The sequence below is a fragment of the Rana temporaria genome, chromosome 13, assembly GCF_905171775.1.
Source record: "Rana temporaria chromosome 13, aRanTem1.1, whole genome shotgun sequence".
In the NCBI taxonomy this organism is placed as follows: Eukaryota; Metazoa; Chordata; class Amphibia; order Anura; family Ranidae; genus Rana; species Rana temporaria.
This window is the reverse complement of record NC_053501.1, coordinates 100,731,824-100,757,811: the sequence shown is the minus strand read 5'-3', so window position 1 is coordinate 100,757,811 and position 25,988 is coordinate 100,731,824. Positions and strand designations below refer to the sequence as shown.

The 25,988-nt window shown below is 44.8% G+C and overlaps 1 protein-coding gene and 1 long non-coding RNA gene across 2 annotated transcripts in view; both read left to right on the top strand.

Moving 5' to 3' along the window:
• The window catches only part of GOLPH3L (golgi phosphoprotein 3 like), a 77,389-nt gene extending 57,309 nt beyond the window's left edge, over window positions 1-20,080 (top strand). Inside the window, exons 4-5 of the mRNA XM_040333858.1 lie at window positions 13,578-13,692; window positions 18,483-20,080. Of these exons, the coding sequence (XP_040189792.1) occupies window positions 13,578-13,692; window positions 18,483-18,910 (543 nt within the window). The 3' untranslated portion in view covers window positions 18,911-20,080. The remainder of the gene's footprint in view (window positions 1-13,577; window positions 13,693-18,482) is intronic.
• Window positions 20,081-20,297: 217 nt separating this feature from the next.
• LOC120920934 lies at window positions 20,298-25,150 on the top strand. Its single transcript, XR_005744807.1, has 2 exons — window positions 20,298-21,720; window positions 21,756-25,150. It is a non-coding gene; the product is annotated as an uncharacterized LOC120920934 (long non-coding RNA).
• The last annotated feature ends 838 nt before the right edge of the window (window positions 25,151-25,988 follow it).

The following is a 25,988-nucleotide window of genomic DNA, read 5'->3' as shown; positions in this document are numbered from 1 at the left end:
CCCAGCAGGCAGAAAAATTTTCGGATGTCCCTAAGGCCATATGTTTTACGGTAGACGCAATCAAGGATTCTATCCAGCAAGCGTCACGTTTATCGTTATCCCTTATCCATATGAGAAGACTCTTATGGTTAAAAAGCTGGGAGGCTGAGCCCCCATGCAAGAAGCTCCTGGTAGGGTTCCCCTTCCATGGAGGACGACTCTTCGGAGAAGACCTAGATAAATACATTCAGACCATTTCAAACGGCAAGAGTACTCTCTTGCCAACTAAGAAGAAGGTTCAGGGACCTGCGTTTAAACGACAGTATTCCCCTGGGCAGGGGCCCTCTAATGCCAAGCAGTATCGACGGCCTCCTGCAAAAGCAAACTTCGGCTTCAACAGCAGATCACAAGGACAGGCTGTTAGAGGCAAAAGGCAGTGGTTTCGCAAACCAGCAAAACCAGCCCCCAAGCCAACCTTATGAAGGGGCGCCCCCACCCACGAAGGTGGGGGGAAGGCTGCGACTCTTTTCAGAGATTTGGGAAGCCAGCATTCCCGACGAGTGGGTACGGTCTTCCGTGGCCACAGGCTACAAATTAGATTTCCTAAGGTTTCCTCCTCCTCATTTCCAGAAGTCGAGGATTCCAAACGATCCGGAAAAGGGAGCCGCATTAAGATCGGCATTAGATCATCTACTTTCCCAGGAAGTAATAGTAGAGGTACCAGTCCTGGAACAGGGGCTGGGTTTCTACTCCAACCTATTCATCATCCCAAAATCCAATGGATATGTCAGGCCAATTTTGGACCTAAAGATGGTAAATGCATATCTAAAGATCCGCTCATTTCGGATGGAATCCGTGCGGTCAGCAGCTGCCACACTCCAGAAGGACGACTTCATGGCGTCCATAGACATAAAGGATGCCTACCTTCATGTTCCAATTTATCAGCCACATCAAAGATATCTACGCTTCATGGTGGCTTCGCGTCACTTCCAATTCGTGGCGCTTCCCTTCGGGTTGGCTACGGCCCCCCGGGTGTTCACGAAGGTCCTAGCTCCAATCCTAGCCAAACTAAGGATCCAAGGGGTCACGATCCTAGCATACCTGGACGACCTCCTAGTCATAGATCACTCGTCTCCCGGCTTGGAGCGAGCAGTGGCCCTCACGGTCCAATACCTCGAGAGGTTCGGCTGGGTCCTAAATCGAGAAAAGTCAGCTTTCCAGCCCACAAAGCAGTTGGAATATCTCGGCATGAGATTAGACACAGAACAACAAGGAGTGTTCCTACCTCTGAGGAAGGTAAAAGCCATCAAGGAATTAATCCTACTGGTTCTAAGCAAGAAAGAACCGACTATTCGCCTATGTATGAGGTTACTAGGCAAGATGGTGGCCACATTCGAGGCGGTACCATACGCCCAGAGCCACACTCGCATCCTACAGGCAGCCATCCTGTCAGCATGGAGCAGAAGGCCACAGGCCTTGGATATCCCGTTGCCGCTCTCATCAAGAGTCCGACAAAGTCTGTGTTGGTGGTTAGACTCTCAGAATCTACTGAAGGGGAGGTCTTTCAGCCCAGTGGCTTGGAAGATAGTGACCACAGACGCCAGCCTGACGGGCTGGGGAGCAATTTTGGATGGTTGCACTCGCCAAGGTACTTGGGCAAAGCCAGAGAAGCAGTTGCCCATCAACATCTTGGAGCTCAGAGCTGCTCGACTAGCCCTCAGGGCTTGGACGTCAAAATTGCAGGGGTTCCCGGTGAGAATTCAATCAGACAATGCCACGGCCGTGGCACACATAAATCACCAAGGGGGAACCAGGAGTCAAGCCGCTCAGAGAGAGGTGAGCTTGATTCTTCTATGGGCAGAGGCTCATGTGCCCTGCATATCGGCAATATTCATTCCAGGAGTGGACAACTTTCAGGCGGACTTCTTAAGCCGCCAGACTCTATGGCCGGGGGAATGGTCTCTGCATCCACTAGTCTTTCAAGCACTCTGCCAAAGATGGGGAGTGCCGGACGTGGATATCATGGCATCGAGACTCAACAAGAAACTAGACAGGTTCATGTCCCGCTCAAGGGATCCGATGGCCTGCGGAACCGATGCGTTGGTTTGCCCTTGGCATCAGTTCAAACTTCTTTATGCGTTTCCCCCGCTCCAGTTACTACCCCGCCTGCTGCGCAGGATCCGGGTGGAGCACATACCAGTCATCCTGGTAGCTCCAGCATGGCCCAGAAGGGCATGGTACTCACTAATCTTAAGGATGGTAGTGGGAGACCCTTGGACTCTTCCTCTACGGCCAGACCTGCTATCGCAAGGTCCGATCCTCCACCCTGCCTTACGGCATCTAAATTTGACGGCCTGGAAGCTGAATCCCTGATTCTCAGGGGTAGAGGTCTGTCTCAGAAAGTAATCTCTACCCTAATCAGAGCCAGGAAACCGGTCTCTAGGGTGATTTATTACAGGGTCTGGAAGGCCTATGTAGGCTGGTGTGAGTCCAAGCGATGGCTTTCTCGCAAATTTACCATCGATAGAGTATTAAGTTTTCTCCAGCTAGGAGTGGATAAAGGATTGGCATTAAGCACAATCAAAGGACAGATTTCTGCTCTGTCAGTGTGGTTTCAGCGGCCGCTGGCCACCCACTCGCTGGTTAAGACCTTCCTTCAAGGGGTCTTACGTATTAGACCTCCAGTTAAATCCCCGCTTTGTCCGTGGGATTTAAATCTTGTTCTGTCAAGTTTACAGAAACAACCGTTTGAGCCGTTGGCTGATATTCCTTTGGTTCTACTGACAAGGAAGTTAGTATTTTTGGTTGCCATAGTTTCCGCAAGAAGAGTTTCGGAGCTGGCAGCCTTATCCTGTAAGGAACCATATCTTGTTTTTCATAAGGACAGGGTCGTTCTCCGCCCTCATCCTTCCTTCCTTCCGAAGGTCATATCCAGTTTTCATTTGAACCAGGATTTGGTATTACCATCCTTCTTCCCTAAACCTACTTCCAGAAAGGAAGGGTTGCTGCATACCTTGGATATTGTCAGGGCCATGAAGGCCTATCTTAAAGCTACAAAGATGATCCGGAAGACAGATGTGCTGTTCATTCTACCGGATGGGCCCAAGAAGGGGCAGGCAGCTGCAAAGTCCACCATTTCTAGGTGGATTAAGCAATTAATCACTCAGGCCTACGGCTTGAAAGGGTTGCCTCCTCCAGTATCATTAAAGGCTCATTCTACTAGAGCCATGGGCGCCTCCTGGGCAGCACACCACCAGATCTCTATGGCTCAAGTTTGCAAGGCGGCAACCTGGTCTTCTGTCCACACGTTTACAAAATTCTACAAGTTGGACGTAAGAAGGAATACTGATACTGCCTTCGGGCAGGCAGTGCTGCAGGCTGCAGTTTGAGACCCTCGGATTCCGGGGGCTCCTCTTGTTCGAGTTAAATTTAAAAATTTTATTTTTCTCAACTAAGTTGGATTTATTATGATTTGAGTATATCTCTAAATTAAATCCTTTTGTCTTGGAGATGTTCTCCCTCCCCTCATTGTAAGCATTGCTTTGGGACATCCCATATAGTAATGAATGCCGCTCTGTGTCCCGTGATGTACGATAAAGAAAAAGAGATTTTTAATACAGCTTACCTGTAAAATCTTTTTCTTGGAGTACATCACGGGACACAGAGCTCCCACCCCTCTTTTTTGAGGACCATTTTGGGAGGCATACTGCTTGCTACAAAACTGAGGTACTCCTCCTATGGGAGGGGGTTATATAGGGAGGGGCATTTCCTGTTTGAGATTGCCAGTGTCTACACCTGAAGGTACTCCATATAACCCATATAGTAATGAATGCCGCTCTGTGTCCCGTGATGTACTCCAAGAAAAGGATTTTACAGGTAAGCTGTATTAAAAATCTCTTTTTTCATGACTATGAAAATTGTAGATTCGCACTAATGGCATCAAAACTCTGAATGAACACATGTGGAATTATACATAACAAAAAAGTGTGAAACAACTGAAAATCTATTTCATATTCTCGGTTCTTCCACCTTTTGCAGCAGACACATCTCTAGAACTGATAAGAGGAGACTGTGTGAATCAGGCCTTCATGGTAGAATATCTGCTAGGAAACCACTGCTAAAGAAAGGCAACAAGCAGAAGAGACTTGTGTTCTTTAGCCCAAACAAGGAATGGACATTAGACCAGTGGAAATCTGTGCTTTGGTCTGATGAGTCCAAACTTGAGATCTTTGGGCCAGATTCACCAAAGAGATACGACAGCGTATCTCCTGATACGCCGTCGTATCTCTGTGATCCGCCCGTCCTAACTATGCGGCTGATTCATAGAATCAGTTACGCATAGCTAGCCCTAAGATCCGACAGGTGTAATTGTTTTACACTGTCAGATCTTAAGGATGCAATTCTAGGCCGGCCGCTAGGTGGCGAGGCCATTGCGGCCGGCGTAGAATATGCAAATGAATACTTACGGCGATCTCCGAACGGCCCGTCGATCTAAATGTACGTCGTTTCCGTCGCCTAGAATTAGGGCTTAGCCCTAGTTGTCCTAAGCCATGTTCAGTATGGCCGTCGTTCCCGCGACGAAATTTAAAATACAACGTCGTTTGTGTAAGACGTCCGTGAATGGCGCTGGACGCCATTTACGTTAACGTCTAAGCAAATGACGTCGGTGCGACGTCATTTAGCGCAATGCACGTCGGGTAATTTACCCAAAGGAGCATGCGCAGTACGCTCGGCGCGGGAACGCGCCTAATTTAAATGGTGCCCGCCCCATTTGAATTGGGCGGGCTTGCGCCGAGCGCATTTACGATACACCGCCGCAAGTTTACAGGTAAGTTTTCTGAGAATCAGGCACCAATGCTGTAAACCTGCGGCGGTGTAACGTAAATCACATACGTTACGCTGCCCAGGAGCAACGTAATTGTATGTGAATCTGGGCCTTAGGTTCCAACCCCCGTGTCTTTGTGCGACGCAGAAAAGGTGAACGGATGGACTCTACATGCCTGGTTCCCACCGTGAAGCATGGAGGTGTGATGGTGTGGGGGTGCTTTGCTGGTGACACTGTTGGGGGTTTATTCAAAATTTAAGGCATACTGAACCAGCATGGCTACCACGGCATCTTGCAGCGGCATTCTATTCCATCCGGTTTGCGTTTAGTTGGACCATCATTTATTTTTCAACAGGACAATGACCCCAAACCCACCTCCAGGCGGGGGAAGGGCTATTTGTCCAAGAAGGAGAGTGATGGGGTGCTGCGCCAGGTGACTACCTCTTGAAGCTCATCAAGAGAATGCCAAGAGTGTGCCAAGCAGTAATCACAGCAAAAGGTGGCTACTTTGAAGAACCTAGAATATGAAATATATTTTCAGTTGTTTCACACTTTTTTGTTATGTATAATTCCACATGTGTTCATTCATAGTTTTGATGCCTTCAGTGTGAATCTACAATTTTCATAGTCATGAAAATAAAGAAAATTCTTTGAATGAGAAGGGGTGTCCAAACTTTTGGTCTGTACTGTACGTCTGTAGCATGGCACGGGCAGGCTAAAGGACGTATATATACGTCCCCTTTAAGATCGTGGCACTGTGGACATTATTTTTAATTTTATTGTGGACACGCGCCCACCGCAAGCTCCGTGACTCCAACCGCGGGTCCCGCAGACTCGATGTCCGCGGGGATACCCGCGATCGTGTCACGGTGAGAAAGAAGCGGGAAATGCTGATGTAAACAAGCATTTCCCCAGTTTTCCTAGTGACAGGACACTGATCACAGCTTCCTGCAATCGTATTGCATGAATACAATTTATACTTTTTTCTAAAAAAAAAATCTTCTCCCTCGTTTGATACTATAATAAAAACATAAATAGGCACCCTTAAAAATCCCATGCTTCTCCCCGGACACGGGGTTTCTATATGTAGTGTCACAGTAAGCCCACCCCCCCCCCCCCCCTACAATTAGAACACATCCCTAGGCACACTTAACCCCTTCAGCACCACCCAGTGGTTAACCCCTTCACTGCCAGTGTCATTTTCACATTAATCAGTGCATTTTTATAGCACTGATCGCTGTAAAAATGACAATGGTCCCAAAAATTTGTCAAAAGTGTCCAATGTGTCCGCCATAATGTCGCAGTCACGTTAAAAATTGCAGATCGCCGCCATTAGTAGTAATGAAAAAATAAAAATGCCATAAAACTTTCCCCTATTTTATAGACACTAACTTTTGCGCAAACCAATCAATATACGCTTATTGCGTTTTTTTTTTCCAATAATATGTAGAATACATATCGGCCTAAACTGAGGACTGCGGACGGCGCTGGACTCCAGGACAGGTAATATTAAAAGTCAGCAGCTGCAGTATTTGTAGCTGCTGGCTTTTAATATTTTTTTTTCAGCGGAGCTCTGCTTTAAATGGTTAAAGTGGAGTTCCACCCAGAAAAAAATGTTTTCACAAAAAATATAAAAAAAATAGAAAAAAAAATATTTTTATACTCACCAGAAACACCTGTTGTTATGCAGAAGTCCATAATCTGCCTCTTCCGTAACCGCGGTCTGTCTTCTTCTGTAACGTCTTCTGGTGAATGGTGTGCGCTGCTTTCTGGGAACTGTGTGTAATCCCAGACAGCAGCCGCCAATTCACAAGTCGGCGCAAAACTCGCGCATGCGCAGTAGGAAACGAGCAATGAAGCCGTAAGGCTTCACTGCCTTTTTCCCTTAGTGTGGATGGCAGCGCGGGACCTGCACCGATCGAGGGATCGGCATCGGGGGGGCCATCAGCGCAGGCAACTAGGACAGGTAAGTGTCCTTATTAAAAGTCAGCAGCTACACTGTTAGTAGCTGCTGACTTTTAAAAATAAAATAAAAAATTGCGTGTGGAATCCCACTTTAAAGCGGGGGTTCCGCGGACGGACGCTTTTTTTTTTTTTTTTTTTTACCTGTGAATTTAACTTTTATAATCCTGCCAAGCTTGTACTCGCATGTTTAAAGCGCCTACTCCTCCGCATTCTCAATCGGCAGAAATGTTGTACTTATAAAAAATCTCTGCAGGAATTTTCCATTTTGCTTGTGGGCAGCGTGAAGCCCACAAGCAAATAGTTCCGGGAAGCGGTGAATGCTGATGTCCCAGCATTCACCGCTCTAACCCGCGCATGAGCAGTGACGGCGAGCAGCGCTGTCAACACTTCTCAGTTGCCATCACAACGGCCGGCGTAATGAAAAGTCCACGCCCCGTTGTGACGGCATGCACATCAGATATCGGCTATAGCTCAGAACGTGCACTGAGCAGCTGATAACGTAATGTTTTGTCTCCTGGGAAGCGTGACACTGTGCTCCCAGGAGACATTGCGATACAGTCCCAGCAAACACTGGGGCACTGAGAAATGAAGAGACACGCCCACTCCCGCGGGCGGGAGACCAGGAAGTGCCTGCTATTGTCCACAGAATAAAGGTATTGCAACGCTTTAAAAAATTATGGTTGGCAGAATGTATATGTAAATACTGAATAAGCAATAGTTGATATTGAGGGTGAACCTCTGCTTTAAGTGGTTAAACTTCCCTCATTTACAGACCAAGTTCATTCCTTTGATCTAAAGAACAAAACGTTACAATGTTTATAGTTGGCTCCGGGCTGCGGAATGTTATACTTGGCAGACTGACTTTTTTTTTTTTTTTAAACCCGTCGGCTTAAGCAGAGAATTCTCTGCATAGAAAGAATCGGGAAAATGCTTTAAGATCGCGAGGAGAAAACAAATTGTGATCTCAGTACTTAACGATTAATCGCGCTCTACTGAGCGGTCAGAAAAAAAGGAGGCGGAGAGCTGAAATGTCATGATACAGAGCTCATTGAGAAGAGCTGATTGCAGTGGACACCCCTCTTCACAGAGCACACAGCCGAGGCTGTCAATCACAGCCTTATGCCGCGTACACACGAACGTTTTTAATGTCATGGAAAAAACGTTTTTCTCGACGTGATTCTTGTCAAGCCGGCCTTGCCTACACACGATCGAGAAAAAAAAAATGCTCTAGCAAAGCGCGGTGACGTACAACTATAAAGGGGAAGTTCCATTCTGATGGCGCCACCCTTGGGGCTGCTTTTGCTGATTTCGTGTTCATCGCGCTTTTCAGTCCGTTACAGCGTGACGAATGTGCCATCTCCATTACGAACACTAGTTTTGCCAGAATGAGTGCTCCCGTCTCATAACTTGCTTCTGATCATGCGCGTTTTTTTCCTGTCGTTAAAGCCTACACACGACCGTTTTTCACGACGTGAAAAACTATGCGAAAAATTAGAGCATGTTCTCCGATTTTAATGCCCATTTTTCACGTCGAGAAAATGCTCTGGAGCCCACACACGATCGTTTTTTAATGACCAATTTAAAAAAATAAATTGTTCTCGTCATTAAAAAACGGTCGTGTGTACGCGGCATTAGTCTTTAACCACTTCCCATCCCGCGTATAGTCATATGACGTCCTCGGCTTCCCGGCCGCTAGGGGGCTTTGAGGTAGCCATTGCTCGGTAACTGTTTTAAAACCACTTTAGGATCGCTTTAAATCCTAAATCCCCCAAAAATGAGTCGCCTACCTACTGCTGCATCAGTTGTCCCTAATGCCGCGTACACACGGTCGTTTTTCGGCATGAAAAAAATCAATAAAATCATCGTGTCTGGGCTTCACATCGTTGTTCGGCTTCTAAAATGTCGTTTTTCGTGTTGTAAAAAATGATCGTGTGTGGGCTAAAACAACGTTTTAAACCCGCGCATGCCCAGAAGCGAGTTATGAGACGGGAGCGCTTGTTCTGGTAAAACTACCGTTCATAATGGAGTAAGCACATTCATCACGCTGTAACAGACAAAAAAGCGCAAATCTTCTTTTAATAACACGGAATCAGCTAAAAGCAGCCCAAAGGCAAATATAACTTCCCCTTTAGAGTGCCATCGTACGTGTTGTACGTCACTGCGCTTTGTTCCTCATTTTTCAAAAACGATGGTGTGTGGGCAACGTCGTTTTTAATGATTAAGTTGGAAAAACGTCATTTTTTGGACATGCTGAAAAACAACTTTTTTTTTTCATGCCAATAAACGATTGTGTATGCAGCATAAGTCTAAGAACCGAGGCATCGCATGACCGTTCTCTGGTCTGCTCTGAGCAGAGCGCAGTGATTGTGAGTCGCTAGTGCTCATTGAAGCACCGGACAGCAGAGCGGGCTTGAGCGACTGGCTGAGAGACTTGGCATGCTGAGAGGCTAAGTCAGCTAGCTGCCAATCAGGAGTCTAGGTGGATCCTGACATTATTGTCAGGATCCTTTCAGAGTCTGAAGCAGCTCTGTGATGTCAGCCAACAGCGGGCCTTGGCCCACTGTCGGCTCATTCTCAGTTATAGGAGAGCAAAATTAAGTGCACGCCTGTGACATACATGAGAACAACCAACGCCCCCTGGAGGAACCCCAGTTGAGAAACTTTGGCACACAGTAAAAACCCTGCTGGGAATCGCATGAAATCCAAAAAATTTCAAAGAGAAAACGATGGGTGTAGCTCCACTGTAAGACCTCTGTCCGGGCTTTAACTAGTAATTTCACCATAGTTAGGAAACTGCACATTTCTTAGCTGCGGTGTGGAATGTCCGGGACAATAACAGCTGGAGGCGCGGTGCGTTCAGAATTGGTGATCCACAGTAAATACGTCGCTCTGTTCTCTTTCCTCTACAACCCCAGCTGGCTCTCCTATAATCTGTGAGGGTGTATCACACTGACGTAAGCCCCAGCATTTACAGCTGTTTGCATTACTGCTTAAAGGGCTCATCAGCTTGTTATTGCTTTTGTGTGGCGGCGACCTACAAGTCACAGCAGCTTCAAGGTTCCTGCTGAATCGGGCAAAATTTGAGACGTGTGCACCACTGCAGGCACCACCTGGCTCAACAAAACCCTTGTACACACGATCGGATTTTCCAACAGGAATTGTGTGTTGACAGCCCGTTGGCGGAAAATCTGACCATTCGTACGCTCCATCGGACAATTCTTGTCGGATTTTCCACGGACAAATGTTGGATTGTAGGTTTTAAAGTTTTCCGTGAACAACTGCCCGTTGTTGGATTTTCCGATTGTGTGTACAAAAGTCTAAAGTACAAAAACGCATGCTCGGAAGCAATGCTCGCCAAACACAACATTAGCAGAAGGTGACCAAAGGGTGCGGTTAATCCTCGTACACACGATAGGTTAACCAGCGGACAACGGTCTGGACCGTTGTCATAGGTTAACCGATGAAGCTGATTGATGGTCCGTCACGCCTACACACCATAGGTTAATTAACCGTTCGTGTCAGAACGCGGTGACGTAAAACACAACGACGTGCTGGAAAAAAACTAAGTTCAATGCTTCCAAGCATGCGTCGACTTGATTCTGAGCATGCGTGGATTTTTAACCGATGGTTGTGCCGACTAACGAGCGGTTTTGACCTATCAGTTAGGAATCCATCGGTTAATTTTAAAGCAAGTTGGCTTTTTTTTTAACCGATGGTTAAATAACCTATGGGGGCCACACACGATCGGTTTTGACCGATGAAAACGGTCCATCAGACTGTTGTCCTCTGGTTAACCAATCGTGTGTACAAGGCCTAAAGGAGCTGAAAAACCACATAGCTACGTTCGCGTTTGTTGGCCGTCAATTCTTTGTCGTTTTGTATGCAAGACAAATTCCTGGCCAACGCCTTTCGGACAAATGTCCGAGTCTGATCGTGTGTTTGAGGCTTTAGCCGGGTGGGAAATTATTGGCCCAATAGTGACTGCATCCTATGAGTCCAGCGTAGGGATTTGCTCCATTAGATAGATAGATAGATATCTTCTCACTTCTGGTTGAGTCTGCAAAGCAGGAAGTTAGAGTTATGCCGCGTACACACGACCGTTTTTCATGGCGAGAAATTTTTAATTGGTCATTAAAAACGATCGTGTGTAGGCTCCAGAGCATTTTTCTCGACGAGAAAAATGGGCATTAAAAATTTAGAACCTGCTCTATTTTTTTTTCTCTACGTTTTTCATGCCGTCGTTTTTCTCGTCGTGTGTAGGCTTTAACCACAGGGAAAAAAACGCACATGCTCAGAAGCAAGTTATGAGAAGGGAAATTTGCATAATCACCCCCGAGGGTGGCGCCATTCGAATGGAACTTCCCCTTTTATAGTGCCGTTGTACGTCACCGAGCATTTTTTTTTCACGATCGTGTGTAGGCAAGGCAGGTTTGAGAGGAATCGGCTTAAGAAAAACGGCTTTTTTTTTTTTTCCATGACATGAAAAGCGGTCATTAGTCTCCCTATCGCAACAAATGACAAAACAAAATCTGACCAGTTTTAACCCTTATGCCACGTACACACGCTCAGAATTTCCGATGGAAAAAGTCAGGCGAATTTTTTCATCTGAAATTCTGACCGTGTGTATGCCCCATCGGACTTTTCCCGTCGGAAATTCCGACTGACTTGGAAAGAAAACACGCATGCTCAAACAATTTGACGCATGCTCGTAAGCATTAAACTTCCTTTTTTTAGGCTCGTCGTATCGCTGTACGTCACAGCGTTTTTGACGGTCGGAATTTCGTGTGTCTGTGTGTATGCAAGACAGCTTGAGGCGCAATCTTCCCGCTAGGTTTTCTTTTCCTTGGACCCCAGCACATACATAGGTGCTGTGTCTGATTCCAGGACACGGTAATCAGTGGGGATATTATCCCCTGTCGGCATGTCCTTTCAACCATCTCTACATTCCTAGTCGATCGACCTTTTGATGCACATGTGGGCCGGGGTGTATGGGTGCTCGGCTCTCAATTTTACATTTATGGATACCGACATTTCATGGTCAAAGAACACTATATTAATTGTTCCGATTAAAACCCTGATGAAGGAAAATGTTTTTTGAAATGCGTCAGTTCAGAACATTAATATATTTTTCAATTACATTTTTATTGTATCCTATTTTGTATGTGTTCTATTCATTACTTGTTATTAAAACAAACTTTGTTCTACTTTCATACATCCTCTCCATTCTGTTGGTAGTACCTTTAAAGTCCCGCCACAGGGGTTCCCCCATTTCTTTATAGTATGGACAGTTGTGGAATGAAGATTTAAAAAAATTGGGATAGTTGAGAGCGGTTCACCCATAACCAATATTTCCAATTTTGTAGGCGATAGAGTTTGTAAGTCTCTTAGGTTGTGAAGTTTCGGCGCTCAAGTTCCTTCCCAGGCTTGCATACCTGCTATAAGAGATTCAAGGAGGTGTTAGGTTTATTGACGATTATCATAGAAAATGTATCGGGAGGATTGATACCAGCGGTGGGTATGACTACCCAAAACTACAGGTTAGGTTGAAACGGAACCAGCAACAGTGACCTACCTTGTTCCTGGAGTATTTAGAACTATAAGTAGGCAGCCAGTGGTTTGGGTTACAAGAACCCACTTGTACAATATCTGAAAAATTACTTTTGCATGGACTGGTTGCTTAATGACAAATTAAAGATGATGTACTTGTATTGCAACATCTGTTATAGCCAGTATATTTTATAGTCGAACATGTTCGCCAGCACGCCATGGATCGTACAATTATGTCCAAAAAAGTTTTATTGCAGAAAAATCACATCACAAAGGTGCAGCGTTTTGGAGTCACGCAGGACCCCTTCGTCAGGCATGTGATAAAGTGTACCAGTGCAGCAGCTATATATATATATATATATATATATATATATATATATATATATAAACAGCCACCAATCAAAACACGTGAGAATTGAAAAAAGGTTGACACCCCTCCCCGTGACGTCATTGAGGCGTCAGAATCCTGCCAAAAAACATTAAAAGCAGTCAGGCAATAAAGATCACTGAAATGGACAATGATGCCGAAGCCTAAAAGACGCCGACCTCATATCTGCCGTTGGTGTGCGTGTACTAGATTGGATGCTCTAACCTGTTGTATGCAATCCAGAGCTTATTGCCAGGACCCAGCGGGTCCAATAGCTGGTTAGCAGCCCTGGCCCACCAATCACGGCGTGCCACGTATGCCGCTCATGCACCTGAGCCCATAATGTCAGGAAGATGGGGAGGACGCCAAGTTGCGGGGCCGCCGTCGTCGCGGAAACCAGTGACGTACAGGCGGCGCCGCATCAGGCAACCAAAGAGTGTAGAAGAGTGTGGGAGCGAGGCTTGGACAGCAAGTGGAACAAAAGAGAGATGAACCTGAGGGTAGAACAGAGATGAGAGAGAATATGTAATGAAAGCAAGAAGCAAAAGAAAAATTGAGAAAAAGGAGAGAGCTGGAAATGGAAAACAAAGTGAGGAGAAAAAAAGACAAGAGGGGTGGGAAAAGGGGCGTGGTCAAGAAGAAGAAAAAAACTAAAAGCAAAACGAGAAGACAAAAAAGGAGAGATGCAAAGAAGAGGAAATAAAAGGAAAAGGGACAGAGAAAAAAAGGGGGGGGGGGAGAGGGAGAAAAAGGGGGTAAAAGACGAGGAACAAAGGGGGGGGAACAAAAGGAGAGAAGGGGGGGGGATAGTATATTTTATAGGTCATTTAGACATATGTGTATAATGATGGGTTTGGGTTTGACCTCTTGTATGTATTCCTGTCCATCACACAGGTTCTGTTGAAGTCCGAGGCCCCAACAGGTGACGTTCTATTGGATGAAACTCTGAAGCACATTAAAGCCACAGATCCCGCAGAAACTGTGCAGAGCTGGATAGAATTACTCACTGGTAAGGTTTGATTACCATCTTCAGATGCTGCTTCTTCTTTGTATGACCTCATAAACAACGTATTGTGTTCAGACTGTTTAGGCAACTCGTAGCATTGAATTTTAAACATGATTAGATTGAGTGTCGTGTTTTTTTCTAGAATGTGGAATGATTTTTTTCCTTTTTTTTATTTTGCTGGTAGTCTATATGGTTTTCTTCTCCTCTTGCTTGCAAAGTGGCATCTGTTGCACACTCCACACACAGCCATTAATGTCTAAACCTCTGGCAACAAAAGTGGGTACACCCCTAAGTGAAAATGTCCAAATTGTGCCCAGTTAGCAATTTTCCCTCCCCGGTGTCATGTGACTCGTTAGTGTTACAAGGTCTCAGGTGTGAATGGGGAGCAGGCGTGTTAAATTTGTTATCGCTCTCACTCTCTCATACTGGTCAATGGAAGGTCAACATGGCACCTAATGGCAAAGAACTCTCTGAGGATCTGAAAAAAAGAATTGTTGCTCTACATAAAGTTGGCCTAGGCTATAAGAAGATTGCCAAGACCCTGAAACTGATCTGCAGCACGGTGGCCAAGACCATACAGCGGTTTAACAGGACAGGTTCCACTCAGAACAGGCCTCGCCATGGTCAACCAAAGAAGTTGAGTGCACGTGCTCAGCGTCATATCCAGAGGTTGTCTTTGGGGAAATAGACGTATGAGTGCTGCCAGCATTGCTGCAGAGGTTAAATGGTTGGGGGGGGGGGGGGGGGTCAGCATGTCAGTGCTCAGACCATACGCCGCACACTGCATCAAATTGGTCTGCATGGATGTCGTCTCAGAAGGAAGCCTCTTCTGAAGATGATGCACAAGAAAGCCGGCAAACAGTTTGCTTAAGACAAGCAGACTAAGGACATGGATTACTGGAACCATGTCTTGTGGTATGATGAGACCAAGATGAACTTATTTGGTTCAGATGGTGACAAGCGTGTATAGCGACAACCAGGTGAGGAGGACAAAGACAAGTGTGTGTTGCCTACAGTCAATCATGGTGGTGGGAGTGTCATGGTCTGGGGCTGCATGAGTGCTGCCGGCACTGGGGAGCTACAGATCATTGAGGGAACCATGAATGCCAACATATACTGTGACATACTGAAGCAGAGCATGATCCCCTCCCTTCGGAGACTGGGCCGCAGGGTAGTATTCCAACATGATAAAGACCCCAAACACACCTCCAAGATGACCACTGCCTTGCTAAAGAAGCTGAGAGTAAAGGTGATTGACTGGCCAAGCATGTCTCCAGACCTAAACCCTTTTGAGCATCTGTGGGACATCCTCAAATGGAAGGTGGAGGAGCGCAAGGTCTCTAACATCCACCAGCTCTGTGATGTCATCATGGAGGAGGGGAAGAGGACTCCAGTGGCAACATGTGAAGCTCTGGTGACCTCCATGCCCAAAAGGGTTAAGGCAGCGCTGGAAAATAATGGTGGCCACACAAAATATTGACACTTTGGGCCCAATTTGGTCATTTTCACTTAGGGGTGTACTCACTTTTGTTTCCAGTAGTGTAGACATTAATGGCTGTGTGTTGAGTTATTTTGAGGGGACAGCAAATTTACACTGTTATACAAGCTGTACACTCACTACACAACATTGTAGCAAAGTGTCAGTTCTTCAGTGTTGTCACATGAAAAGATGTGAGGCGTGTACTCACTTTTGTGTGATACTGTATATGATCATGGTTGATAGATGGTGACCTTCCCAAGAAGTAATGTAGATCTAGCCTGGTGGAGGTTAGAGGTGGCTCAAAGCTTACAGGACCAGGATAAAGCATTTTCACAGCAATAATATAATATCTCAGTCCGAGGCCATGACTTAAAGCCTCGTACACCCGATAGGTTAACCAGAGGACAACGGTCTGAAGGACCGTTGTCGTCGGTTAACCTATGAAGCTGACTGATGGTCCGTCGTGCCTACACACCATCAGTTAAAAAAATGATCGTGTCAGAACGCGGTGACGTAAAACACAACGACGTGCTGAAAAAAACAAAGTTCAATGCTTCCAAGCATGCGTCGACTTGATTCTGAGCATGCATGGATTTTTAACCGATGGTTGTGCCTACTAACGTTCGGTTTTGACCTATTGGTTAGGAATCCATCGGTTAAATTTTAAAGCAAGTTGCCATTTTTTTTAACCTAAGATTAAATAACATATGGGGCCTACACACGATCGGTTTGGACCGATGAAAACGGCCCTTCAGACCGTTGTCCTCTGGTTAACCCATCGTGTGTACGAGGCTTTAAGGGGACAGTCATAGAAATGCTCTTACTTCAAAAGGGTCCAAGATAAATTAATGGGGAAATTGTACTAGAAGTGCTTCTACCGCAGATTGTGTGGCAGGTTGTGTCAGAACCATCCTGGGATATAAATTGTGTAGCACAGTAAGTATGCTTGGAAATGGGAGACCAAGTCAATCTCAATGATCTTTGACTGGGCCACAAAATTGTGCAAGTGACACTGGAGTAAGAGAGAGAAGCATCTGGTGGAAAATGGGACATTGGCAGAGAACGAGAACTGGGTATGGGGAAGCAAGTTAAAGCGGAGGTCTGCCTTAAAAAAAAAAATAATAATTAAAAGCCAGCAGCTACAAATACTGCAGCTGCTGACTTTTAATAAATGGACACTTACCTGTCCAGGGTGCCCGCGATGTCGGAAACCGAGCAATCGCTGCCCCCGCCGCCATCCTCGGTGAGGGAATCGGGAAGTGAAGCATTGCGGTTTCACTTCCCGTTTCCCTACTGGGCAATGCGCGAGTCGCGCTGAGTGTCCTCACTGGTCCCTGCTGTCTCCTGGGACCTGTGTGTTTCCCAGAAGACAGCGGGGGGGACAGGAAGTGACGTAGACCCACGCAGATTCTACGGGAGTCTATGCCCGGAAGTGGGTGCAAATACCTGTATTATACAGGTATCTACACCCCCCTGAAAGGTGCCAAATGTGACACCGGAGGAGGGGAGGGTTCCGAAAATGGGAGGTTCCATTTTGGTGTGGACCTCCGCTTTAAAAAGGCCGTCACTCCATGTGCTTCCGGTGTAAAAGTTTTATTGATCACACAGCAGAATGAAAAGTCGCACCCTGGCTTGTGTGTTTCAGTCAATCCAGGCATTGGATATATAATCCTTTTATATAGTAATTGGCTATGACTAAGTCCATAGTTGGCCAAAAGTTGTAAGCATACGTTCGCACTTACATCTAATCTATAAAACTTTTGCATTGGGATGCACATGGGCTGCTGGTGGTTTAACTTTATGGAGGATGTTCACCTGTGAAGGAGTGCAGCCGTGCACTGTCCACTGTTCGTGAACATTATAGTATCTGGTGAGCTACTCTTTTGGGTATAGACCAGAGGCCTAGAGGACAGATGGGTAATGTGACTCAATGAGTAATCGAAAAAAAGAGAAAAAGGCCGCACCAGCCTAGTGTGTTATTAGGATAATTTTTTTTAAAAGAAAGCATAAAAACTGCTCACAAATGTACCAGATAAGTTCACAGTGAAAAGGTTAATTTCCATAGATGGCAGCTGCATGTAGAACCCAACCACCACTCCAGATGGTCATAGAGGATGTAATAAGGACCACTGCTGACTTGCGCGTTTTGAAGCGTAAAGCTTCTTCCTCAGAGCCCAGCAGTGCTCGCACCTCATGCCGTCCCTTTCTATATGCGCACACATACATGTGCACATCAAATCTAGCAGAAGCGGACATCCCAGAGGTCATGGGGCTCCTCCCACCTCAGTGGGCAGTCAAAAAGACAAAAGACGACGCCCACTGGGTTGGGCCAAACAAAGGGATCCAAAACTACCATATACAAGTCCCTAGCGAGAGAACTTGACTGACGACTGTGACCTAATCTAGGCTGTGAATGAGGCAAAGAGCATGTAGTAGTACTGATAGTAGTTGAAATGGCAAACACTACATTGATAATGATGTTATTAATAGCAGTAGTAGTGAATGTCTAACAGTACACAGGTCAGCACCAGCACGTGTATAGGGGAATGAACGGTCATAAAGGGGGAAAATAGTACCAAGGACATACCCAAAGGCCACTATAAATAGTATGAATGAATGAATAAGTAAGTATATATAGGAGGGGCTCTCGCAGGAAATCAAATAAGTCCATATATAAAGAGAACGCTGTACCTACTTTGAGCTGGCCACTAGATGTGGCGCCCCATGGATTCCACCTGTAACGGGGATGACTCTCTTCTGCGCTTGGAACGCAAACTGACTTGTCTGCACTCCACACAGCCGAAAGTGCGGCTCCCACGTCACTTCCTGTGCGCCCGTTAGTGACACGCGGGCTGAAATGAACGGCCGCTATTTTGGAAAGGCCCAACAGTAGAAGCCAAAGGGGGACAAAAACAATGGTCATAATGAGTAATTCATGTGAAACTTCAGGTTTTTTCGAAGTGAGTCATGCTGTAACTTGGTGGTTATTAACCCTGTCCTCAGAGCCCACTAACAGGCCAGGTTTTATGTATTACCTTGGGGAGATGCAGACTAGAATACTGCAATCACTGAGCAGCAAATGATATCACCTGTGATGCATTTTAGTTATCCTGCAAACCTGGCCTGTTAATGGGCCCTGAGGACAGGGTTGATGATCACTGCTGTAAGTTACTCTGGGAGGCCCGAGACTGATTTGCTTGCTTACTGGTAACTAGGGTTCTTTTGGCATGTATATATATATTATAGCAATACAATTAAAAACTGAATGACCCGAAACAAATCCTGACTTTTTTTATTTCTTATTTCATGTCAGGTGAAACATGGAATCCATTCAAGCTTCAGTTTCAACTGCGCAATGTGCGCGAACGCATTGCCAAGAGTTTGGTGGAGAAAGGAATTCTAACCACAGAGAAGCAAAATTTTCTACTCTTTGATATGACCACCCATCCTGTCACCAACACCACGGAGAAGCAGCGGCTGGTGAAGAAACTGCAAGAATGTGTACTTGAAAAATGGGTTAATGACCCGCATCGCATGGACAAACGGACACTAGGATTGCTGATACTGGCCCATGCCTCCGATGTCCTGGAAAACGCCTATTCCACCTTGCCCGATGAGAAATATGACATGGCCATGAACAGATCGAAAGATCTCCTAGATTTGGATCCCGACGTAGAAGCCAGCAAACCCAATGCCACAGAAATGATATGGGCCGTGTTGTCCGCTTTCAACAAATCTTAAGATACGTGGACAAAGCTAGAGACATAGAAAACAATGTAACCGTCTGATTCTTTAGAGCCCATGGGTTACCAAGAAGAACGGAGCGCAAGTGCTGTATTTAAACAGACTATAAACTTTGGATCCCCCAGTTTGATGGCCCACCTTTTATTTCCTTCACCTTGAGCCTCCACTCTTTAAAAATCACCAATGTGTGTATACAGAACACATTTTACAAAAGATGGACATTCGAGGCACCTTTGTTGATGAGGCAATCACATTTTCATCACATAAGCACCAGTCTGGGTGGGCAATGAATGGCTTTGACCAATAACTTACTGGATCCATCCCTTTAGTTGATTTCATTGTGTTCCTAAGCATTGTAGGGATAGATGTAAGGGAGACCATTCCATTTTATAAATCTCAAGTTGAATTGTTCTAGAATTACAAAGGACAAGCTACCCACAGTGCTCTTGGGGACTCCGGGCTACGTCCAAGTCAACACGTGGAATACAAACTTGTGGTGTTGCCTTCGTCCTGTAACCCACCCTCAGTCTTGTCGGTCTAAGTTAACTTTTTTTTTTTGTCTAACGTTCCAGCTGATCTGCAGCTGCCCTACTGTGGGCAAACATGGGGAAGTGGCTACTTTTTTTTTTTTTTTTTTTTTTTTTTTTTTTTTTTCTGTAAGCGTTTTAGGTTTTCGTTTTTAGGCCAAAAATGGTATCTCTTGATTTGATCTTAATACTAATCTCAATGCAGCGGTAAAAAGTATGAGAATCCCCCTTTGAAAAGGCGAATTGCACGCTGGTTTATAGTTTTGAAGGGGGGAAAAAAGATTATTTTTTCATTGGGTCTAGCTAACTGCCTGACCCTTTTTTTTTTTGTCATAGTGTCGGTGGATATTTTTTGGTGTGAGTGACGTATATTCATGTTTGCACACTTGTATCTTTTTTGCGTTGATCTCTTGAAAATGTTTGGATGTATATGAGTGCAGTTTGAGGCGACGACTGCAATAATTGACACGTCCGTTTTAGGGTCATTGTAAGCTTCCTTTTAATCCAGGTTTGGCAAAAGCGTACTGGAAAGCCCAATGATGGAACATTTGCTTTGAATCGAGTAGAACAGGGGTGTCAAACTCCATTTCATCATGGGCCACATCAGCAATTTGATTGTCCTCAAAAGGGCCGGTTGTAGCTGTGAGATTAGATGTCCAGCACATCCACTCCCCTTATATTGGATGTCAAGAGCCACCCCACCATCAGAAGTTGAGTCTCCTACTCTCCCTTGCATCACAGTGCACCCCTCTTTCCTTATGCTGCTGCTGGGAAGAAGCTGGATGCATTGCTTGAAAGCAGAAATTAGGGGTCTGGAGGAGGACCAGAGGAGGGCTGGAGCTTTCCTGCGGCTGCCGGAGAGGTGCGAGGGCCACATGAAATGGCCTGGAGGGCTGGGTTTGGCCCGCAGGCCTTGTGTTTGACACCTGTGGAGTAGAATGTCCCGAGAGCTGCACACCATGCAAACTTTGTACATCAGATGAGTAGAAGAAGCCTCAATCTAACACCCTCCTGGTCAAGTGTTGATGCGTTTTGCCCCGTTCCCAGGGCCTAGTCACGGACCTCTATGACTAGGCCCCGCATGGTGTACGGCTCTTGGGACACTTTTTGCCTCCTATACATTGCAAGTAGTTGGGATGGACTCTCCACCCAGTCAGCACAATCGGCAGAACACACCAGACTTGGCTGTATAAGCCAGATCAGGGACCCGAAGCTTTTATTCGGTTCACAGAACCTTTTCTTTTTTTATATATCACAAGGAAAGGACCTAGGCTTTTCTTCCATGTAGTTTGTCCTATCCTAAGGTAAAGGTGACGATATGGGACAGACTATATTTTCTGTATTTGGAGAGACCAGGAAGAATTATCCAGTAACTCCTGGACAGTTGTAGCTATATTAATGTTTTGTAGTGCATCATCTACCTTCTTATGCCAGATTTTTACGTACAACTTATACTGCTCGTAAATCCTTGATATATAGTTGTCTATGGTCTTGAGAAGCGGACAAATTAAAAAGCGGACTACTTGCAGTAATAAGCCATAATAGCTGATTAACTGTGTCTGGATCTTGATTTTGTAGGCAAGTCAACAATCCACCTATTTTGGCCTGCAACCCCAATGGCCCGTTTGCAAATCAGATATAAGGAAAAAAGTAAGCGCTTGTGCCAAACTCAATGTGATCACACCAACTTAATTGCTCAAAGTGGGAAAAGAAACGTAACAAATTGTACACAGAGGGATGATAAAAATAATGACTTGAAATGAGTTCATAAAGAACAACTTTAGAAGGCAGACCAGTGGAAGAATACGAAGAGTCTTCTGGGGTAGCTAGGGATGAGACACAGGCAGAACTCGAAGTATAGTAAATCAAGGGATTTTTTTTAATTTCACGTGTAAACACAATGGAAAGATCATAACAGGCATGTAGGCATAGTTTGCCAAACGTCCGGCAAGTCTGTGCCTCCGTAAGGTGATGGCTGTGGTCTCTGTGGGCAGGCAGCGCCGGTGATAGCTGTCACTTCCTGTCTCTGGAACGCACACGGAGGGAGCCAGGGTGATGTCACTTCCGGATTGTAGGGAGCCAATAGGCGACGCGTTTACGGAGCATTCGCTTCTTCTTCAAGCCTCCTTCTGTTTGCAAATCAATGGTTCTTATGTATGTTCAGGACCATGCTAGCCTTTGGTTTGAGGCAAAAGTGGACCCATCCTTTAAAAAGTGTCTGTAGCAGGAACTGAAGCTGGTTTGGGATAGAGGGAACTCCTGACCTGCGTATTGTGGCAGGTTAAGGATAACATCCGTGGAGTATGCTTTGACAGCAGTGGGTTTTCTCTTTCAGATCTCTGTTCCTTTTCAATAAAGATATTTGGGAGTGTCCATTTTTGATTAAATTATCCATTCTGCAAGGGCTAGTGATGTCCCCAGTAGCCTATGTAGCTCAAGCGGGCTCATTGGCCTATTCGCTCCTTGGCTTTTTACATGCTTTCATCCTCTTCATTCCTACACAATGTTCTTTTCTTTTTTTTTTATGTTTTCAAAGGTTCATGCCTCTTGAAATAACTCAATGTATGATTAACCAGCTGCTGTTTCAAAAAGAGCAAAGGAGAAAATAATTTTTTGGGCTAGGCTGCTGAAAAATCCATTAACTAGCACCACATCCCTTAATAAATACATAATAAAAAAGCAGGATTTGTGGGACTTTAAAGGCGCAAGAAAAAACTAAAAATATAAAGTTATTAAGTTAAAATTTTGGAATGAATACATAAGGTAACATTTAAATATCGACCACTGATATTTTGTGCCTGATGTCAAAGTTCTCCAGAAGAAGCCACAATGGCGAAACATGTAGAGACTAATCAGATGTGCACCTTTGTTTGTATATTTCAATGATCCGATATTTGAATGTTATCTTATGTATTAATTCCAAAATGTTAACTTTATATTTTTTGTTTTTTCTTGCGCTTTTAAAGTCCCACAAATCCTGCTTCCTTATTATGTTTCATAAAGAAGTAAACGTGAAGGTGTCTGGCATGCGATTCTGTAATTAGAAGGCCCATGCTGCAAAATTCTCCCATCAATCTGAACCCTCCTGGCAAACTATATACACATAATAGGAGGCCATATCCAACAGATGTTGCTGCTCCATGGATAAGCTGGTCATGCATTCTCTGCTAGAAGTTCAGGGTCACAATTCAGAAAGTTTGACTAAAGGGTTGATGAAGCCTCACAATTAGCCTATTCCAGAGGATAAGCTGGCTCAGCGGTATAGTAGTTTAAATATGCCAACTTGTTTCGGCCACTAGGCCTTATTCATGAGTCGTGATGGGGAATTGTAGTTCCTGAACAACTGGAGGGTCGTAGTTTGAAGACTTACGCTTTAACCTATCCCCTAATGCTGTCCCTACAAGAAATGACATCATTCTGGATTTACCAGCTCCCTAGAAGATGTTGAGACTTTCTCTGTAGGACACATAGGTCATGGGCAAAAAGTGGGATATAAAATTATGTAATTGGCTGATATCCACCAGCGGAATTTTTCATTTTTTTCTATTTTTTTTATGAAAATCATCACTTCTCAATCAAATGGCCCCTTTGGTGCCTTTGAATCTTGAATAACGCCTTCTTTAAACAATCATATCTAATGATCGCGTTACATTTGTGACCAGTGCAACCTCACCATTACACTTCAAAATTGTATACGGTCATGGTGATAAATCCTATATTATTACAGGCGTATTGGCAGCAAAAATAAAATTTTAGGGAAAAAAAGCAATCAACAATTTGTCAAATTTTTTCGAAGGACAGCATTACCCCAATCAAACTGAACTGATAGTGACGTATATCATCTGTATATAATGAGCCAAGAGTGTTGGGGTAGTTAATATAGCACATGTCCACTGTGAAGGAAACCTAGGCTGAAAGGAATAGTTAGAGCGCCACTGCTGGCTGCCTCCTGAATATGCTAGTTGCCTGGCTCTCTGGTTTTAATACCTCGAGTCACTGAGCTGTAGCAAGTATGCTCAGAAACCAGCCATACGCCTTATGGGTATAAGTCTTCAGGTCCATGATTCATAATCATAAAAAAAATTAACACCACAAGTCGAGAATTAAGTGGTTCTAAAGTCAGAATTTTTTTTTACCCTAATGCATTCATTGCATTAAGGTTAAACATGTCCCAGTAGCTTATCTTCCCCTTTCCCCAAACACTAACCTGAGTCCTCAACCCATCCAGGGCTATTCCCTTCTGAATCGGTTCTCTCCAAAGGTTGGACTTCATACTAGGGTTGTCCCGATACCACTTTTTTAGGACCGCGCCGTGTATAGACACTCCCCCTTTCTCGGGATTGGACAGATCCGTCCAATCCCGAGCAAGGGGAAGTGTCTATACACGGCGCAGCGGGGATTACAACTATTTAAACGAAAGCTGCCTGTAATGTTCCCCGCACGCTGGGGGGGGGGGGCAAGTATTCTACAAGTACAAGTACTCCTGCGCAAATACTCGGTCCCGATACCGATACTGGTATCGGTATCGGGACAACCCTACTTCATACCCATCTCGTGCACATCTGGGTCCAGTGCTCTACCAACTAGGTTAGTGACTCTGGAAGTATTGAGGCCATTGGATTACAATGACAGCCGGACATCTGGCACTTTCAGAAAAGGTCCACAATGACGGGCTGTGTATTCTCTCATTACAAGTTTCCATTAGAGGTGAAAGCATTTGATTTCGCAGAGACTGATCAAAAAAAGGGAACCCTTCCACCACGAGTAGATGTTACTGTTTGAGAAAACAAAGACTATATCGCAATCTTTGCTTCCAGTAGCAGTCAATAAAGCTGATCCTTTGTTTTTTCCTCGTGCTGCACAGAAAGGAAAAAAAAAGAAAATTCCCGTTGCTATTGGTAACTGAGACAGTTCATCCTTCAGACAGTTTAATAAAGAGGCCATTGGTTTGTGAGGAAGGAGAAAGCTGTGACAGCTGTGGGTGGTTTGGCAGTCACTTTGGCCAGTTTCTGTTCCTGATCTTCGATTTACGGCAACCTAGATCCTCACCGGTAATAAAAGCGGAATTCTACATTTTTAGATATATAAGAGGGAAAGCTTGGCATCTTTTCTAATGAAGCCTTTGTTTCAAGCCAGTATAGCATTTGTAACTCTGTATATTTTCGTTAGATATTATTATATATTCTTTTTAATTTTAGATTTTTTTTTTTTTAATATTATTGTATGATTAAATATCTTGAAATATGTATTTTTTTTGTTATATTTTTCAAATTATCAATCAATGCACAGGGGTTTCGTTAAAGTGTATGCGTGGTCTATGCGAAGTGGAGGCAGCCATCTTGTCACGGATCCAAGGTTTAACCCAATGTGTTTGTTAGTAACGTTGGGCCTTGTGTATCAGAATAGTCTATGGAAATCATAAAAACCAATCCATTCCAGACTTCATTTTTTTATTGAATGTTACTTAGAAAGTTAAAGATTGGAATCAAATTGTTTGCCATGAGCATCACCACCCATTTTCTTTTTGAACACCCCATTCATAATGGCTTCCTCTGCTGTACTTAGGTTAAGAATGCACTTTAAAAAAAGTTTAATCAAAACACAACGAATAGTGGATTATATAAATGAGATGTGCAGGACCAAAGTGATGCACTTGTTGAGTCTTTTGAATGAAGCATCTTTCAAATAAAAGTCTGTATAGTATTTTAAATCCTGAGTTTGTGTCTTCAGTTGTTGCAAAATTAAAAGGGAAAAGTATAACCAATGCCCCCAGGGCTCCATTCCAGTCTAGAAGTTTGCATTTTCTTGCCTTGATGCTGACCTCACACACATATGCAGTGCCGTAGAGATGGGCTTTTCTGCTGCTGCACATAAGCATCCATTAATCTTTGCTGAGAGTGTGCTCACAGCACCATGACCGAGCGGTTTCGGTCACTGTATGTGTTCGGAAGCTGGGGATAGACTCCTGATCATGTGTTCGAAATGTCCCCCTGCAGAGATCTGATGTTCCCCTTTTGAGTCAAGATTTGCAGATTGTAGAGTTATAGGTCTGATTCCACGAGGGTAGAGGTTCAAGAGCAAAATAAACTTGAGCTGAACAGTAAAATAGTAGCCTTTTAGTAGCTTGATTTTTGGCCACCCGAAAAACCTAAAGTGGAGGGTCAATTTCACCAGTTGAGTGCCACCTGACTTGAGAGACCCAAAAAAGAAAAATGTTTGAGCGCCAGACGAAATATCCGTATAGCTTTGAATGAATGAATGACTTGTATAGCGCTACACATGCGAACTGAATCGCCTCTAGGCGTTTTTTCCAGCCAGTGTCTGCTTGGCTGGTGCGGTCATTTTACCCCGTAGGATCTCGACACGCTAGGGACACACAGATATACATATATATACTGGGCCAATTTGGACAAGATCCAATTCACCTACCAGCATGTCTTTGGAGTGTGGGAGGAAACCGGAGAACTCGGAGGAAACACACGCAGGCACAGGGAGAACATGCAAACTCCAGGCAGATGGTGTCGTGGTCGGGATTCGAACCAGCGACC